Source organism: Seriola aureovittata, chromosome 19, assembly GCF_021018895.1.
Source record: "Seriola aureovittata isolate HTS-2021-v1 ecotype China chromosome 19, ASM2101889v1, whole genome shotgun sequence".
Taxonomy (NCBI): Eukaryota; Metazoa; Chordata; class Actinopteri; order Carangiformes; family Carangidae; genus Seriola; species Seriola aureovittata.
In genome coordinates, this window is record NC_079382.1 from 2,639,469 (window position 1) to 2,659,331 (window position 19,863).

General features: G+C 39.7%; 1 protein-coding gene across 2 annotated transcripts; it reads left to right on the forward strand.

Annotated features, from left to right (window-relative positions):
• Positions 1–64: 64 nt before the first annotated feature.
• On the forward strand, positions 65–19,769 carry slc30a2 (solute carrier family 30 member 2). Of its 2 annotated transcripts, none has more exons than XM_056404593.1 (8): positions 65–849; positions 8,464–8,675; positions 8,847–8,993; positions 10,073–10,226; positions 11,292–11,511; positions 11,995–12,100; positions 13,898–14,032; positions 14,164–19,769. In XM_056404593.1, exons 1-8 carry the CDS (start codon positions 764–766, stop codon positions 14,307–14,309), a joined length of 1,206 nt encoding a protein of 401 aa, XP_056260568.1. In that variant the 5' UTR covers positions 65–763; the 3' UTR covers positions 14,310–19,769. The 2 variants fall into 2 exon arrangements, with proteins under 2 accessions (XP_056260568.1, XP_056260569.1); XM_056404594.1 differs by having other exon boundaries at positions 65–655.
• The last annotated feature ends 94 nt before the right edge of the window (positions 19,770–19,863 follow it).

Sequence of the window (19,863 nt, forward strand, 5' to 3'; positions counted from 1 at the left end):
AAGTATTTTAAACCGTCTGAACATTGATTTTCGTTCATACTGCTGCTTGCCCCTTTAGGATTCACCAACCGGAGGTGTCCTGTGTGCAGCGGGTGATCAGTCAGACTCAGTCCTGTGTGTGTGAACAGGGGTTAGTCGTGTCCACTAACAGCAGCTGCAGTGTGGAGTGTACATTACAGTGCGCTGTGCCTCATCACTGCTGCTGCAGCTCCACGATCGAGGCTACAACTCCAACCAAATTTAAAAAAAAAAAAAAAAACCCAAAAACCTCCCTCCGAAAAGCAGCGCCTGTGGTTTCCTCCTCCTGCCTCTCAGAGCCGCAATGAAGGAATGTATTCGTTTGTTCTGAAGTGTCGCTGCTCACGGACATGAGGACTTTTCCCCGCGTCGAGTGAAGATCAGGAAAAAACCGGACCTGTCGATCCACACCGGCAACTCCTGCAGCATCCTCCAAAAAACAAACAAACAAACAAAAAAAAAAAGACAAACACCTTTACTTCTTCTTTTCTCAGACTGGACACAGACTGACTGGCTGGCTGACTGACTGGCTGACTGACTGCAGGGCTGGATAAATGGATAATAACGCCGCAAATTCGGAGAAATCGCAACTGATACACGAGAAGAATGCCAAGATGTATTCACTAAAACTACAAAGGTGGGAGAAATGTCACGTCTCATTTGACTGCAGCTGCATGGAGAGTAATACTGCATGTGGGAATATGATGCTATTTTACCTAAACAAACCTAATGTTCAATTTTGCTCATGCATCCGATGCAACATGTTCATCAAGAATGTGAAAAAAAAAACTTAAAAAAAAAAAATCATGTCAAGTTTGAAGAAAGTGACCAGTAAGTATCGGGGGGGGGGGGGGGCAGTGAGGAGTGTGAAAGTGGATTTTGTATGTTGTGTTCAGGTTTGTGTGTAACACTAACGAAGCCGCGGAGGGAGCGGCTGTTACTGTGGTGCATGTTAAGCAGGCTGCGCCGCTCTTGCCGGGGCTGTTTTATGTGAATGAACAAATTCATTTCCATGCTTGGCTTGTTTCTGGACAGCCTGTGACAAATGGCCCCGGGGCCAGTTCACTGAGCAACGCTAAAAACTCATCATCTGTCATTAGGGAGGCATGAAGCAGCAGCAGCAGCAGCTCCCTGCACGGTCAGTCTGCATGGGACGGAAAGGAACGGAAATCACCGAGAGTAATTACACAGTAAATACTTGCAGAGGTGTTATGGGTAGATAGGCTACCGCAAATAAATCCTGAGTGGATTTTTTAAATAAAAAATATTAGGAAAAGAAATTTAAAATGAAACAGAAATTTCAAAAATAAGGTCTTTGTCCTATATAATAATAAAAACACAAACAATAATTAACAGTTTAGCACAGGGAAAATCTGAAAAGTCTGATTCATTTGACATTTTTTAAATGTTTTAAATTTGGAGTTGTAGGGAAAAAATGATGCGAAAAGAAAATTAGAATTAGTGCAATCCAATTTTTTTTTTTTTATCACATATAAATCAAATAGCCTAATTAAAACAAGATCTTGGCTTAAATATTTCAAACAAAAAAAAATGATCATTTTTACAACTGGAACATTTTACATTTGATCCTTCAGTAGGAACACACCTGCTGGTTTTCATCATCCAGCTCCTGCAATCAGGTGGATTTTAATGTAGAACATTTTTTAAAAACTAATGTTTCATAATCAATATTCTGCATGTAGGGAGGAAATGATCCCTCGTGATGTGGATCGTCAACAGGCCTCGCGATGCGTCTGCTGCTCCTCCACCTCATCAGTAACTGTTGTAATGACGGGCTGTAGGAGCTGGAGCTGGAGCTGGACTGATCCCTGTGATAAACTCTTCCACTCGTCCACAGCAGCTGTTCCTCACCCTTTTTTTTTTCTTTTTTTTTTTTAAGGCAACACGTGAGGTGACACGTTTTACGCTTTATGAGCAAGAGAGGAAGAAAAAAAACTAAAAAAAATATATATATGTAGAATATGACGCATTTTTAAATGACCATTTACAAATATTATCAGAGTGTTGCTGCGGATATTCAGGCCTCTGAAAAAACCTTCCCTGTGATAAAAATGATCTTCCAGAGATAAAAGAAATCATTACTATGGGTTCAAAGCCAGGTTGTGCCCGCGTGCTACCGCCTGTTTATTCCCACGTGCGTGTGTGTGTGTGTGTGAGAGAGAGAGCGATGTGCATATGGCACTACATTTGGGATTTCATGCACCATTTGCACTGTGTGCGTTTGTGTGTGTGTGTGTGTGTGTGTGTGTGTGTGTTTACTGTGTCACCTTTAGCATTTTTAGCATAGTGCTTTATAAAGAAGTGGCATCACTCATTTACACTTAGATATATGCAGTAGGCCTATAATACATATCATAATATAAAAATATGCAGTATGATGCTTTTTATAATGTAAATATATATAAAACATTCAGGTAAGACATTTTAACTTAACCCTTTCAAATGAGTCTGTCTTTGTAAAGGCTCGTGAAAAGTCTCTCTGGCTACATGTACTTCAGTAACAGGTGGAGCTAAAACTATTTGTGGATTAACCACAGTCAATAAACAGGAAATCAATCTGCACCTGATTTGATGATCACTGAGTTGTTTCAGTTATTTTTTTAAAAAAAAACAACATTTTGTAATGTCAGCTTCTTCTGACACATTGTTTTGTTTCTTTTTTAAACATGATGTTAAACTGAATATTCTTGGATTTGGGATTTTAGATTCTAATATGTGACCTTTCTGCTTTCAAAAAAAAAAAAAAAAAAATGAAGATGGTACCAGACAATGTTTGACATTTTTGTCACAACTCAAACAATGACTTCATTTATTTAACTGATTTAATCGACTAATTGTTTCAGCTGTAGTTTGATCACTTTAAACAAATAAAAACACCTGTGAGCGATGGACGAGCACGACATCCACAACAGTCTGTGAAGTGACCTCACTTGACCAGAACAACTGGTCAAACATAAACCTCACGATGTGGATTTTTTTTTTTTTCTTTTCACCAACTAAAAACTAACCAACCGATTCTGCAAGCGACCACCTTAACCCTCCATTTAAAGGAGAAATAACAGACATGGCACCATTTTGTATCAGTTAGATCAGTTAGAAAAATATAAATCTGAAGTAATGATGACAAAGGCGGGCGGCCATTTTAATGATTCATTAAAGAAAAACACTCTTTTTGTTTGTAGCAAACCACAGTCAGCAGCTTCACTGTTGTTCATACTGAGGATTTGCTTTAGTTGGTATAATATACAGAACATCAACACATTCCCTTTCATATCATCACTTACTTATTCATTACTGTGTCTTCATGATATCACCCAGCTGGATTTACCAAAGCCTGTTTACTGGATTGTTTGCTCTCTGGTAATTGTGATAGTTCTGGCAGCAACTGAAGGCAACATAATTGGTTGTGGGTTAAAGGGAGTTTGGTGGAAGATTCGGTCGCTGCTGCAGCAGCTTCCAGGAAACACCTCTGAGCCGCTCTGGATCTAAATGGACTCTGGTCACCGGCCTGATCTCTGGTGGCTCATTACTTGTACAGTAACATACTCAGATTAGAGGCAAGTGTAACTTGATGTTCCTCATGTATTCCAAGGAGATGGATCGTTAGAATGATTATCAAAACAACTTGGGAAATATCGTCTCAGAATCCTAAATCTGGACTGAGATTATGGAAGACTGATAAATTATCATTAAAAAAGTTTATTGGAGAATGTTGACTGCATTATAAATTTAACAGAGAAACTACAGCTGTTTATCCTCTGGGGGACATGAATGTGTAAAGCAAATGTGACGGCAACCCATCGAACAGCTGCAGTAATATTTTACATGGTGGTGCCACAGGAAAAGTCAGGGGATTATCAAAATCAGTAGGATTCATCCTCTGGGCACAATGAATATGTGAACCAAACCCATCCAGTAAATGTCGAGACATTTGACATTTGCCAAATCAGAAAAACAACCGAACCAATCAGAGCTTTGAAGGGATAATGAAGAGGGATGTCGTCTTCTCATGTCAGAGCCAGAAAAATAGCAACAGAAGAAATTGCCACAAAAATGGCAGCAAGCATGAGACCCACAGTGATCAATATTAAATAAATACAAAAGCAAGAGCCGATCACATACAGGAACCGACCCTGCCCAATGACACAGAAAGGTTTTATGGGGGTTATGTCCTAGACTATTTCTGACCTCCTGGAAGTGACTGCTGCAGGCAAAGAAACAGTTTGTTACCAGGCTGTTTCCAGCCTTTTACCCACTCAATGACATGCAACAAAACGGCAATCCAGTCTCTATATCAGGCTACAAAAACTCACAAGTGCTAAATAACAATAGCATCAATAAGATCACCATCGACGAACACTTATCCCTCCACAGACAGAGCATTGTTCACTTCTGCTTCTGCAGCAGTCTTTTCTCACTGCAGGCGCCGTTATGTCAGCTACAAATAATAGTTTATGGCGCTTTGATGAAGCAGATTCCGGCTGTGATTAAAGGCTGGATGGGTTTTTTTTTTCTTCCACTGGGCAGCTCCTCTGAGGTGTCTTCATGTCGTATCATTTCACAGATCACTGAACACTCCCTCAGGTCTCTGCACTGCTGACACCGGGTGTCAACAAAACAATGGGACCTGCCCCGTGGGATATTGACTAACAGATGAACGCTATCTCAAAATGAAATCTAATATTCATAATATGTAGGAGAGCGCAGCTTGTGGTCAGCGCTGTCATTTCGCTAACCAAGCACTAAATGCGACAGTTAATAACAACCTGAGTCAATGTCACTTTTAAGGCGACGCAGGAGGAGGAACGCTGCGGAAATGTTCAAACCACCTATTACTTTGTAAGGACGCTGATATTAAATATGAGCCATAAGGAAATAACAGTCACTGTAAAGCTCTTTTATTTCCAAATGAAATAACAGGAAATTCATTTTGGCTGCTTGTATTCACAGTCGCTTCACAAAGCTCATGATCACAAATGAGGGTTGGAACGCACATCCAGAGTTTCGTCTTCCGGCTCAGTTCCACCTTCACCACAACGCTACAAGATACTTAAAGTCCTTTGTTTGTGCGCCCACATGAGAATCATGAGAGAAACATGAGAATCTTTCCCTTCTCATCCATCCTATGTGACGTGAAGGCAGCATTAACCACGTGATACGTTGGGATATATTTACTGTTATTGTCCAGAATTGTGGTAGATACTCGTTTATCTTAGAAAGTCAACAGGGAATCTCTGGAATATTTTAGCTTTCAAGAAAAACCAGTGAAAGAATTGCTTTATGAGTAAAGTCAGTTAGAGAAGTGAGTGAAACCGATGGCAGTTAGGAGTGTTGTGCTTGAACCAACAGGCAGTATGTGGCAACAGGATATTTGGCAGGTCCTGATTTCTGTTTCTTAAAAAAAGGCCTTCGAAGGTTACTCAAATAAAATTTTGTATGTAACTTTAGAAAAAACTGAAACTGGAAAATCCCCAGGACTGTTCTTCCAGACCTCTGACCTTATGAAAAATTCATATGTAGATAAATTTGTTATTTCTCAATTGATTAATCCATTCATCCATCTATTTTCTGTTTCTTATCCAGGTTGTGTTTAATGATACATGAACTAACCCTAATATTATTAGGAATTATATACTGCTGGATGTGGTGACAAAAATGTGATTTCATAAATAAATAAATGTACTTGGTGAGGAGTATTAGAGTTAGTTATGAGGTGTGTGAATGGTAAACTGTCAGTACATATCACGGCAGTATATATTTGTACTGGTATGACTGTGGGACAGATACTGAATTGATTTCTATTTGGTTTTAAAAATGTCATGAACCCTGTAGAAACCCTGGGTAAATAGATGTGTTGTACGACTGCAGAGCTTTTGCAGACTTTAGCCATGTTGTGTGTTTGTTCATTGTCTGTATTTATACAAATCTTTTAAAGGCCACCTTATTCTCCTGTTTTTTCAGCAAAATCACAACATGCTCAAGGCTTCAGAGCACTCCAGTGTGTATCCATGTTTTATGTATGTAGGCTAGGTGTGTGTGTGTGTGTGTGTGTGTGTGTTTGTGTTTGCTCTTATGTCCCAATGGCATAATTGAACAGAATCTGTTTCCCGCTCGGCTGACTCTTTTCAGCGTGGACATCCCCTAAGACGTGTGTGTATGATAAAGGCTTATCATGGTACACTGGCAATCTCCTATATGAAGTGTGTGACATAAAGTGCTTGTGTGTGTGTGTGTGTGTGTGTGTGTGTGTGTGTGTGTGTGTCTGGGTGTGGTTATCTCAAGTGAGCCCAAATTAGTTTTTTCCACCTCATTAGCCACATCATTGCAGCTCCCTCTCACATGGAAACCTGGTTGTGTGTGTTGATGTGTGTGTGTGTGTGTGTGATGAAAATGGAGAAGTCAGCATTTTGTTTTATTTCCATGATTCAAATCCCGCTCTGTGCGTTGTATGAAGTAAATCTACGTGTGTCACTCTCAGGTTGAACACTGATAGTTCAACATTCAATCACTGTGAGCAGGTAATGACATTAAAAACATCCCTGATCAGTCACATACAACGTGATGCTGTGACTCAGATGGAAATGACAGTATTTGTTACTAGAAAATATAATCAGAAAAATGCCTTATTGATTTACTTTATTATTAGTAATACTAGTAAAGGTGTACAAAGGTTTGAAGGTGTGCCAAACCGCTCCTAAACTACAAGACAAAAGTTAGATGAGAAGACAGACTGATCTCATGTCTGTATGGTAAATCTGGAGCTAGAGCCAGCAGCTGGTTAGCTTAGCATAACATCAAGACTGGTAACAGGGGGAAACAGGGAACCTGGCTCCGTCTAAAGGCAACAAAAGCCACCAATGAAAATTTGTGTGCTACAGTGTCCTTGTGAGTGTTACCACCACAGTTTTAAACTTCACTAAGTGCATTTTTATTCACCTCTTCTTATGTGTATTTTCAATTTGCTCAAAAATTTGCGTTTAAATATTCTAGTTTAAATATCTCAAAAAAGGATGGAAAAGTTTCTAGTGAATAAATCATGACGTACATGAAGTGTGGTAATAAACATTAGAGAGGTAGGAGACTGTAATATTTGCGTCACACATTGTTTTCAGTTGTTTGATCTTTGACTGGCGCTCTCGTAGTAACATCACCCGGGTTTAATGGCACCTGACTGCAGAATTAGTGCCACCATGTCTATTTCTATACACTTTACTCCTGATATTCTCATAACAGTTGTAGATAGAAAAGCAAATTTTCTGGAAAGATTTGTGCTACATTTGGATGGAAATTCAACTTAGGGAGATTTTCATAAGACGACTTTGAAATACCCAAGAAGCACTAATTTGGTAATTTACTGGTAGACAATTGTCCACACTTCTGGACTTGTGTTTTTAGACTTCTACGTTACATTCGCCTGTTTTAAATACAGCTGTGCTTTTTTAATTATTTTCGGGGCATTTGGCGCTTTTATCAGACAGTACAGAGCAGAAAGATGCAACAGAGGTCCTCAGTCAGATCTGAACTGGGGTCGATGTGGTTCATCGCCAACATCTTCCCCCTTCAGCCACAGGGCCGTGCAACTGTTGTTTCAGCAGCATTTCAATTACTTTCGGTCTTGAGATTAAAATATAGTGATTAAATGCCATTGAAACAAATGTAGCCGGGTATGAATCTCCATGTCTCAGTGTTTCAACGTCTCAATGTTTTTTGATCTTCAAATCACCAAATCTAGATCGATGCTTTCTGAAACGAGTCTTCTGGATAACAAACAAAATTACCATTCATAAAACAAACATAACATAACCGATCACACATCCTCCTCACTGTCAGTATTAATGGATTCCAGCTGGTTCTTCACTGGATGGTCCGTCTTACCATTGTTCTACTTAAGTTAACATGGATTGTAATCCACTGTCAGATTTCTACTTTGTTAACCATGGTGCTGCTTCCAAACAATAATGTGCTCTGCTGCAACTTTTATTACAACTGTAGGTCTGTTGTTGTTACAGAATGAAAATACACCTGTAATGTCAATATGTACAACAACAACAACAACAACAACAACAACAACTGAAGCCTGAACTATCTGAAAATAGACCTGCAATTAGCAGAGAGAAGAATCACCACCTCATTTTATTCTGTTTTCTCTTGATTTCATCTATATGCATTTTGTTCAATACTGATGTCTGAAAAAGTGTCGGTGCAGCATTTTAATGATTTATATTTCATATTATTATTGTTTTTGAATATGTTGCATATTTAAAAAAGAAAAAAACACTCGACTGCCTCCAGGAGTTGCCAAAGACACAAATGCTCAAATCCTCCACATAAAACTGCACCAATGCAAGTGATGGACTTCCTGCGTCTTCATGAACACATACCTTTTGTGCCCCCCCCCCCCCCCCCCCCCCCCCCCCCCCGCAGCTCCTTCCCAGACTCCAAAGAGCAGTACCCCGACTTCCCTTTTCAGAATGGAGGCGTGGCCGGCGCCATCGAGCTGAAACGACCCATCGGCGCCCACTGCCACGGCGCCAAAGCCTCGGCGTGCGACGACAGCGTGGACAAGATGCTGGCCAAGAAGAAACTCTACATCGCCTCGGCCATCTGCCTCGTCTTCATGATCGGCGAGGTGATAGGTAAAAGATAAGAAGGTCAAACCTCTTTCTCACAGAACTGTAATGAATAGAAAGGCCATTTCTTTTAAATAAAAAAAGGGTCAAAACAACCACACATACAATAAAGAGATGAGTGAAAGGCGTCTGTTAAACACACAAATTAACACGGGTGTCTTTTGGGGTTTTCTACAGGAGGCTACCTGGCCCACAGCCTGGCCATCATGACTGATGCCGCCCACCTCCTCACAGATTTTGGCAGTATGATGGTGAGCCTGTTCTCCCTGTGGATCTCCTCCAGACCGCCCACCAAAACCATGAACTTTGGTTGGCACAGATCAGGTCAGAACCAGAGATCAGATGCCTCCGAGCGCACGAAGTGATGTCTTAAAGGATGGATGAATGATGATTTATTTACTGATGTATGAATATTTAAGAATCACAACAATATGTCTCCATCTTCACCTGTACAGTGCTGCTGCTGTTACTTTCCTTCACTCAAGGTGATGCATGTTAGCAGGTGTAGAACTAGTCTGATAATGACCGAACATGTTCCCGTTTGCGGAGGATCTGCAACCTGCCGAGTGTGAATCTGTGAGTTTTAAGCCAGGGATCAGTTTCATTGAGTTTACAATGTATAAGCTGCGATGTTGAACTTGAGATAATTTCCCCCTTAACTCTAACTTAATCCATTTAATGATGAACCGCAGCGTACCGGACCGACAATACGGACAAAAAGTTTAAACAGATGTGGATGTTTTATTATTTTTTGTGGCGATCAGCTTCACCGTTCACTGTCTCATCTGTAGACAAAGCTGGTCGTTGTGCAGGAAAACAATCTCATCTGCATCACTCGACCCTTCTTTAAACCCTTCGAGGAAAATCTCCACTTATGGAAAGATCTGTGAACTTCTTACATCTCTGAAGATTATGTGATGAGTCATTCATACTGTAAAATCTAGAATCACCTCCTCGTGGTTGTCTGACTCCGCCACTCAGACTAGTTTCAGGTTAATGTTGTCATGATTGCTGTGTGAAGTATTAAGTAATGGCTAAAAAGTGTTTTGTGACGTCACACTAACCTTGACCTTTGACCCCCAAAATCTAATCAACTCATCCTTGAGTCCAAATGAATGTTTGTGCTGATTTTGAAAGGGGTTCCCTTGAAGAATTCTGGAGATATTGCGTTCACAAGGTTGTCGTGACCTTGACCTTTGACCCCGCAAAATCTAATCAGTTCATCCTTGAGTTCAAGTGGACATTTGTGACAAATTTGAAGAAGTTCCTTCAAGATGTTACTGAGATACTGAGTCTTTGTACGTAATGTCTTACGTACACACACACACACACACACACACACATAGGTGTGCTGTCTTCTTCTGTATTAAATTCCTGCCTCTCTTCCTCCCCTCTCTCCACAGAGATACTCGGGGCGTTCGTCTCCGTCATGTCCATCTGGATCGTGACGGGGGCTCTGGTCTATTTAGCCACCGAAAGGATCGTGCGCAATGACTATGAGATTGATGGCCATGTAATGTTAGTCACCTCCGGGTGTGCTGTCATCGTAAATATTATGTGAGTGCCTCTGAGCGTAATGAGCATTAATGGGTTTAAGAGAGTCCATTAGAACTTCTGCTAGTCTTGTTTTAAAAGCATCTTCCTATAAAACTTGTACTTGAAAACTATGCTCACATTAGCATCAACAGGTATACATCATTTTAATTGAGTAATGGACACAATTCAAAAAATGTATTTGATGTTTTCCCCATGATACCAGGTTCATTATATTTCTATCTTGGGAAAAACAAGAGGTTCTTACAGGATAAATATTTCAATTTCATGAAAAGGTTGTTTTCTTGATGTAATGTGTATGTTTATAATGCCCCGGACAATGAGGCTATTCATTTGTGACCTCGAGCAAGAGACTAATTTAAAACTTTTTTTATTTGAATATTAGTCGAAAACCCTAAAGATGTTCAACACGATCATATAAAACAAAGAAAAGTATTAAATCTTCGCATCTGAGAAGCTGGAAACAGTAAACGTTTGGCATTTGTGCTGGAAACATATGAAATCATCTTTGTTTGAACCAAAGCTGAAATCACATGAACAATAAGTAAAAACCATTCAAATCCACTGAATGGCATGCAACTTCTTAACAAAGCAAGAAATACATTTCTAGAAATGATGTCAAATATTCTAAAATAATGTAAGAGCAATTTAAGGAGTAAAGAGACAGGTATAAAGGGATACAGAACAATACTGGCATGGTCATTAATTACCAGTTTAACTGATGTATGGCATGATTTCTTTCTTTTTTGAAACAGATATTTGTCCTTGCTCTGTCTCTGAGGCAGGGGCTGAAAGTTAGAATTGAGGGCGGGGCATGAGTCCTTTAAGACTGTGACATAGTGACAAGGTATCAGGTGTTGTTTACAGCCTGATATTGCACTGTTGTGTGTGACTGTTCCAGAGAGTTTGTCCTCGTTTTCGACAGCCAAGTATTTGAACCTTTGTTGCTGTTATTTTTATAAATGTAATCCACGTGCTCAGAAAACGGTGGACGATGTATTTTTCTGTTGTCTGATTAATCCACTTATCATTGCAGCTGTAGAGTAAAGTACCTCTGTGTCTCTGTAGTATGGCTTACATCCTCCATCACTCCACCACCTTCCACGCTCACGGCAGCGGTTATCACCACATCGACGAGGACGGTCAGAGCCCCGTCGCACACGGCCACGCCCACACGCTTCTCGGCGGCCACGGCAACACGAGCGTCCGTGCCGCCTTCATTCACGTGGTGGGAGACCTGCTGCAGAGTGTCGGCGTCATGGTGGCGGCCATCATCATCTACTTTCGGGTGAGATATAGATCACATTCATGTTAGGGTGAGATGTCAGATTAGCCCTTTAAAAAAAAAAAAAAAAGAAAAACCTCAAATATGATGCAGTAATCCTGTATGAAGCATAAATTCTTCATTCTTATTATTATAGTCTGTTTTCAATTGAGTTTGTTCAATTGTCAGTTTCTTTGTATTGAGCAGAATATTCTCTGCATAATAAATCTTATAATAGTGAATAACAACAACTTAAAACATCATGCCAACCACAAGTGTCATTTAAAGGCATATTTAAAGTGTAGAAAATTAGCTGAAGAAATCATGAACGCTTTCATTTATCCTGAGTCTGGTACATTGTGGATGACAGGGTTAAATATTCCTGTCATCATGCAAGATGTTCCCCCTTTTTTTTTTTCTGCCCCGAGCGTTTGAATGCCTCATGACTGTGGAAAACACCATCTGATGTCTCTTTAAAGCCTCCATAACTTCTTTTCCCTCTTTCAGCCTGAGTACAAAGTTGCAGACCCCATCTGTACATTCCTGTTTTCTGTCTTTGTGCTCTGCACCACTGTCACCATCCTCAGAGACGTCTTCAGGATACTCATGGAAGGTAACGGACCAAGGGTTCAACAGTTTTTTTTCTTATGCTCAGAAATATTTGGTATATATATAAAGTGATACTGGTGATACTGACAGGGAAAACAGTTTTGGCACAAGGTTAGGACCTCAGTTAGGCCTGATGTTGATTTCATTATTGAAATTTCAAAATCTGAAAGTCAATAGCTGCAATTTTACCACCACAACAAACTACTGATCATTAAGAAAACAAAATTAATATCTGTTAAGAGATTATCTTAATATAATCTCTGCATGTCTCAATTTAAGAAAAAATGTATGAATTGTTATAACTAGAACAGGTATTACCTTATACTTAAGTCAGGAGGGAATTAGTTTAGCTCAGCATAAATGCTGGAAACCAACATCTGTAAAACTCACTAATTGACATGTGTCTCGTTTGTTTCATTCGTACACACACAGAAACATAAAAAACACAACAACTTGTGGTTTTAAAGGTATTGGTAGTTGTAATTTTCAACTGTGGACAGAGTCAGAGTTCGGCTCCAGCTCTGTTTCTTAAAGGAATAGTCACAGTCATGTCAAAGACACTTATTACCCTTAGTTGGTTTCTCCTTATTTCTGTTGGCTACATATAAAACTATAGTCTGGCACATACCCCTCCGTTATTCATACAAATGAAATAAGATACAGTGTGTCAGATCTTTAATGGTGCTCGTCGCTGATTTTTTTTTTTTTGGATCAAGGGTATTTATTGAGTATAAAAATACAAACAGAACAGTTTTATCCACGAGCTCACTCGCCCATCAAACCACCAATGAGACCATTTCACCCATCATGGGGTTACATTCTCTGCTTCCATTTTTTCTGCCAAATTACACAGGGGTCTTTCCATCTGAACAGTATGTGATAGGTCATTTGTTAAACATGGCAGAGCCAGGATAGCTCTCTCTAACCTCTGTGCTAAGCTAAGCTAACCAGCTGCTGGGTGTATCTACATACATGTAACAGACCCACATGAGCTGAAGTGGTGACTCGGCTGCAGCTGTGATCAAGCTGTCGAGTTTTGACCTGATCTGACAAGGTCAGCTTCACATGATGCTCAGGGATGTTGAGTTCTGTGTGTAACTGAGTTCATTAAGAACATCACTTTAGTGTAAAGACGGCAGTGATGTCTCGGTTGATGTTACATGGCAAGACTCCCCCATTTTCAGCTCATGAACATGGAATAAAACTAGCCCCAGGACTTTGCTGCTGAAGCTCACAGACCTCTTGTGCTTCTGTCAACGTTCTCGCTCAGTCGGCTGTTTTAACTTTTAAGTATATGCTGAACAAAAAAAACAAGAGCACAGATGGTCACATCCCGGGGATGTCCTAAGATTTTAGGGACATTTTAAAATTCTCTTTGCACATGAATGAATTAACTGAAAATGACCCCCCCAGAAGTGACACCTGAGGCATCTTTACAACATTCAGTAAAAGCAGAACGAGCCTGACGAGGTTAATGAGTAGCTTGACACATGCGGTATTCATTTTATGTCATTTTCAGTGATGGCTTTGTTTATATTATTGGCAGCAGTGGCATTTATGCTCATAAATTCATCCAAATGATGATTCAATATTTAAACAGTTAAATAAAACATTACAGGTACTGACTGTTAGTGGTTACTGTCTGATTATTTGTCCATAATTAAACTTAAGGTGTAAAAATATCACAACCAGACTTCTTCTCATCTTCAGAAATATTAACTCAACTTCACTCTGGCAGTTAGGAGTACCATTTACAAACTGTAGGAGCTGCTGTGCTCACTTGTGGCCCTCTGTTTTTCAGGTTCTCCTAAAGGAATAGAGTTTAACTCGGTGAAGGAGGTGCTGCTGTCTGTGAAAGCTGTGAAGTCAATGCACAGTCTGCACCTCTGGGCCCTGACGCTGGGCCAGGCACTGGTCTCCGTTCACCTGGCCATAGGTAACGTAACACTGTGATCCACTGCTACAACAAAGCATTTAGCACTAAGTTCTTTCTCGAGTTTTAAATGAGAGAGTAGAACAGCATCCAGTGCAACAGACTCACGGTGTTGTTTTCTGGGTTCACCTCAGAGGAGGGCGCCAACCCTCAGTCTGTGCTGCAGGAGGCCACCGATCTGCTCCACACCAAGTTCGGTTTCTACAGCATCACCATCCAGGTAGAGCTCTACTCTGAAGACATGAGCCACTGCTCCCACTGCCAGGACCCCAGTGACTGATACCGATACTGGACTGAACTGGACTGGACTGCGACAGGACATGGAACGGCTCAAGCACATTCTCATTCTCTCTGGGTGGGCTGCACCGGTGAGAGATGTATCCACAAAGCAGCTTCCTGTTAAAAAAAAATAAAGTGGACTGAGGTTTTGGTAGATTCTTTTTGTTCGCCACAAGAAAAAAGACAGAGAATTCATCCATGTGTTGGTTGTCAAGCGCTGACGCAGGAGCTCCATGCTAACAAGGGCCGTGCTAACTAAGTCCTCCTGGATGTATGGTGCTCCAGTCCTCTGGGTTTCATGGGGTTTTCACCAAATACTGGAAATATTTGAGAAGAACTGAGGTAAAGTGAGGTTAAACTGCACATGGGGTAAATAAGATGCTGTCTTGTAAAGACAGAGCCCAGACGAAGACAGCTTTCCTGTCCCAACAAATACACAACAGAGCCGTAAGGCCTGCTTCATCTCACCTCATTCTTGTCGTCCAAAGTTTGGACTCATGTCACTAAAACACAAGTTCATATTACAGTCCTGCTTCTCAAATGATTACTTATTGATAGGTACATTATAAGTTATCTATAATAGCAAAATTTGATCACCACTTTCACTAGCTAGCTCACAGCTAGTTCAGTTTAAAGTAGCTGAAAACCTTTAATGAACTCATCACTGCAGCTCAATAAGAAAGTTAAAAGTGTTTTACTCACACTCGAATCTCCACATACGCTGCCATAAAATGTGCATTAATATGACCGACCAACAGGAACAGCAGGCGTCCTTTTGAAGCACAAATGTAAAAATGGGACCAGGTGTTGTATGTACTGAATGGATGCTAGGCCACTTCTAGAGTACCAGTAGTTATAAACAATGTTATTTGGTTTTCTGTTCAACCTCTATAGTCCTATACTTAAATAAATAAAATGACATATTAAAATCAATTTAAATAATGATAAAATATAAATATACTATATTTATATTTAACTATATAGAACACTGCCTGATTTTTAGTATCTCATGTAAATTCAGGAAACTGCCAGATATAGGAGCACGTGTTGTTCTCTATCACTTTACAGAACTAGGGCTATTACTTATTTTCTAACCTCCCTGATAAAGCTACATATACACAATAATAATCATTCAAATCCCAATATACTAGTATGAAGCAAACAATAACAACTGTTAGTATGGAGCTCCTGATGTAATGACCCACCGGGGACATATGGATGACTTTGATGTCTGTACCTTCATCGCTACCTGAAAGCACACCATCATCTACCAGATTCTCACTCAACAATCCACTGTCATCTTTGTTCCATCAGCCGGCCTCCCACTGAAGGTCAGACTGGGTGATCTGCACTGCTAGCTGCTCATAAATGACATTTTTAAAGAGTTTTACTTAATTTACTTTAATTTATTCTTGACATAAAGTCATTGCAAGCATCTTTTATGGAAGAAAGGCATGAATAATACCTCCTTACAAATATAAATTTGTACATACTGCTGGTTGTTGCCTTAGAGAGATCACGGGAAGAGCGAGGGTCAGATTGTGTGGTTACAATACACCATGCAGACCTTTAAACCTGCTGATTAGTACAGCAAGGGTAAATATCTTTACCATTTCAATCCACATATCCGTGACATTTGTCCTTAAATGGAGCTTAAAAACAGCAGCTATCAAATTTAATACACGACTGACAGACAACAACTAGTAATCAATGATGTCAGTGCAGCCTCTCAAGATATTTCCAGGCTTTGGGACGTGCAAACCTTTTGATTTAGGAAAAAAGGCATTGTTAAGTCCCAGTAAACCCTGAGGTGGAAAAGTACAAATGTCGAGGATTTTGGTAAAAATGAGTCCTGGTCTGGATCCTTCGCACAGGTCTTAAAACCTACAGTATCCTGACCTGTGCTCCCATTAAACCTTAAGCTATAATTCACCAAAACATACTGGCTCAAGTGTCTAATAATTCAGCCAAATCTGGGCTTGACCAAACTTGCTCCTGTACTGTATATCATACCAAAGATCTGTCTCCATGCTGGGAGGGTTGGAGGGTCAGGAAAATAAGATCATTTTTACACGAGTAAACATCTCGATTTGAGCTAAATTCACTGGAAATATAATGATTGATATGTAATTGATGCTTCTTACAATACAGACAACCACAAAGCTGGACACATTAAGGGCTATTTTTGATGGTAGGTCTTTTAGTAATTTTGTTGTGTTGCAGGCATTTCTTTGTTTCAGTTTCCAGAGTCACACACACACACACACACACACACACACACAAAGCTCTATAAAATCACCTTGAGAGCGAGCTAATGGTGGGCAGAGTATTGATACGGACTGAGCTGGAGGAGAATGAATAAGTGTCAGGCTGAAAAAGCATTCAGCCACTTCCACTGAGCAGACGTTCAAGTCTGAGGGCAAAAGTGATTTAGTCCAGGAGTCGGACGATTAGTTTGAGCTTCACGCTATCATCCATCTCATCTATCTCTCATTCCTCCTGTAGCTCCAGTGTTCCCCATCCATCTGCTGTACGTCTCTCTGCTCCCTAAGCTGTCATCTATCCGTCCGCCTATCCATCCATCCATCCATTTGAGCTTCGCAAGTCATACAGCAACAGTTTTCAGTTACTTTTTTAGTTTGCTGACCGATAAAGTGCAAATTCATTGTAGTGTTCCTGCTGCCATAAAGATCTAGTGACAGTAGTTTTACCAAGACTAATGCTACATTGCCGCACCGTTGGCAGAACAGGTGAACCTCGCATTTTTCCAACTTTGAGGATATTCAACCATTCAAAGATGGTTAGTCTACTACAAGAAATGTCATATTAAAAATTCACAACTGGCTACATTCATTTTTAAATATTTATAGCAATTTGTTAACAAGGGAAACCCGATGCAAAGAAATAGTATATAGCTCCATTTTAATTAGCTGAATCAAATTAATATTGGGTTTCATTCTGATCCATCTTCCAGCGTCAGTGGCTTTGCAGCCATTCTCTCACTCGTTGGTTGACATTTCTGTAGCTCTTTTCATCAAGTATGGGATATCATAGTTGTCAGAAATTCCCCCTTTTCTTTTCGAAATTACACTGTGAACGATATGACACGAACACGGCATCCGAGCCCCGTTAGCAACAGCAGCTCAGAGAAGCTGCTGTTGTCAACGTCATGGTAAGATGTTCACCGGTTGTCATTGTAACCTATTAAATAAACTTGCTAACCGGTTTGCTGATATCTTACAGCCTTGTTGCTTAAGTGGCGGAATATATAAAAATCGGACATTAGGTCGGCACTAGAACAGGTCAAAGAGGGTTAGGAGGGTTTATTAGCTTGTTCTAGCTTGACTCATTACAATTCATCACTGTAATCAGGTTATACTAGTGTGCAAGCTCTTGTGTCCAAGTGTGAATTTTGGGGTAAAGATCACACTAAAAGGAAATGGGATCATTGAAATTAACAAGGTTCATGGAGACCAAACCAATATTCACAGCAAGTTTTACAGCAGTCTAGTCATTTGTTATGTTGGGTACAAAACTGATAACTTGAGACGCGGGGGAGGTGCTAGGCACCGTATATTAAACTAAAAGTTGTCTGGGGAATAGGAATGTGCTCACTAAATTCAAAGTGGAAATTTGCAGATGAATGCAGATGTAATAAGAAATAAGAGCCATTAGATTACCAGGATCAACACAGTTCATCCTCTGGGGACCATTAAAGTCCAGAGAAATTTTCACAGTACTCTGTGGTGTTGACAACAAAACTGATAATTTGACCAAATTAAGGAGTTCATCCACTGGGGAGCAGGAATATGCCCAGAACATATACTCATAGATTTTGTTATTTCATGCGTACACATGGAAATCTTGGGCTAATGGTAGTATTTGAGGAAAAGATCATGGGATTATCAAATTCATAAGAATTAGATGATTAAGCTTCATCATCTAGGGACAGTGAATATCTGCTTATTAGTTGTCTTTTCTTATCTACTGGGAGGCACTAGAGTAAAAGCTAAATGACATGGCAAAGTGCCCTGTAGATTGCATTACTTCTTGTGTACATGTGGACATTTTAGGGTGATAATGGCACTAGAGAAAGACTCATCCTCTGGTGACAATGAATATACACTGAATATTATACAGCTATCCTGGTCATTAGTTGTTGTGTGCAAAACTGATCATGAGGTCTGAGAGAGGCACTAGGGGAAAGGTTGTGTAATGAACAAAATGGTAAAGAGTTCATCCTCTGGAGAGCAGGATTGGCTCAGAGTAATACATGGTAAACTGCCATTTAGATAATTATTTCTTGAGTACATGTGGACATTTTAGGCTGGTCATAGCACTTGAGAAAAGACTGATCTAATAATTTGGTGACAGGGAGGCACTAGGAGAAAAGGTTGTGTAATGAACAAACAAAAGAAAGTTCATTTTCTGGGGAGCTGGAACATGCTTTAATTTGATAGCAAACTGCCCAATCAAATTAAATTTAATGAAATTTTGGGCTGATGGTGTTGCTAGTGGGATGATCACGGTGTCATCAAGATCATTAGGATTCATCCTCTGGGGACCATAAACACCAACAGCATGTTTCATGGAACTTGGTACTAGCCAATGCTTTGGACTTGAGTAAAAAGAATAATTTTTTATCATTTGCACCAATAAGAATGGGCAATGAGCCAAACGACATGCCTGTAATGTTTCACAGCTACTATAAAGTGTTGATGTTGATAGTTGCTTTTAAAGAAAGGACAATTGTACATTGTAAACGCCTCAATGACATCCATTCTGATCCAAATACTTGCATGGTTGTTAGCTGTTACTCAATATCATGTACAGTAAGACGTTTCTTGTTCAACTGCCAATCAAAATATGTTGATAGACCATGCGGAGGATAAATCAAAAAAATATCTTCTTTAAAATTCTATATTTTCACTGATTTTTAATGAGATCCTGTATATTTAAATACACTTTTCCTTTTAAAATCACGCAGAATGAGAATATATATGGATCCAACAGCTATGAATACTAAGTTAAAACTAAGTGAATGTAACGAAGACCAATGCAGTTTACTGTACCAGTTTTGATATAAATGCATATACTCCTGCAGAGTTAAACTGGAGGCAAAGTATTCTGAAAAAGTTTGTTTCATTCCAGAAAAACACAGTTCCTGTTTGTTCACTATGAAAGTCTAATGTTTGAGAATGCTCTCTGTATTGTGCTGTTGCTGTCTGTGACAATTATACTTTGTGTGACTGTTGTAAATATGTCAAATATTGTGTATTATCTGTGTATGATTTTGTGTATACTTGTGTAAATACATTTATCTTCCTTGTACAATCGGTCTTTAAAAAGCCCTATTTGTCTATGTGTTCTGGTGATAACGCGTAACTCCACTGTCACATCTGTGATGTTTGATATTTCATTTTTATGTATGCCAAGAGTTTTTTGTAAAGTGAAATAAAAGACTGCAGATGATGGAAAGAGGCTGGATTATTATAGAAGAGAGACAATGTATTAGACAATGCATTAAAACTAAAGCTACATAGTTGTCGTTTAGA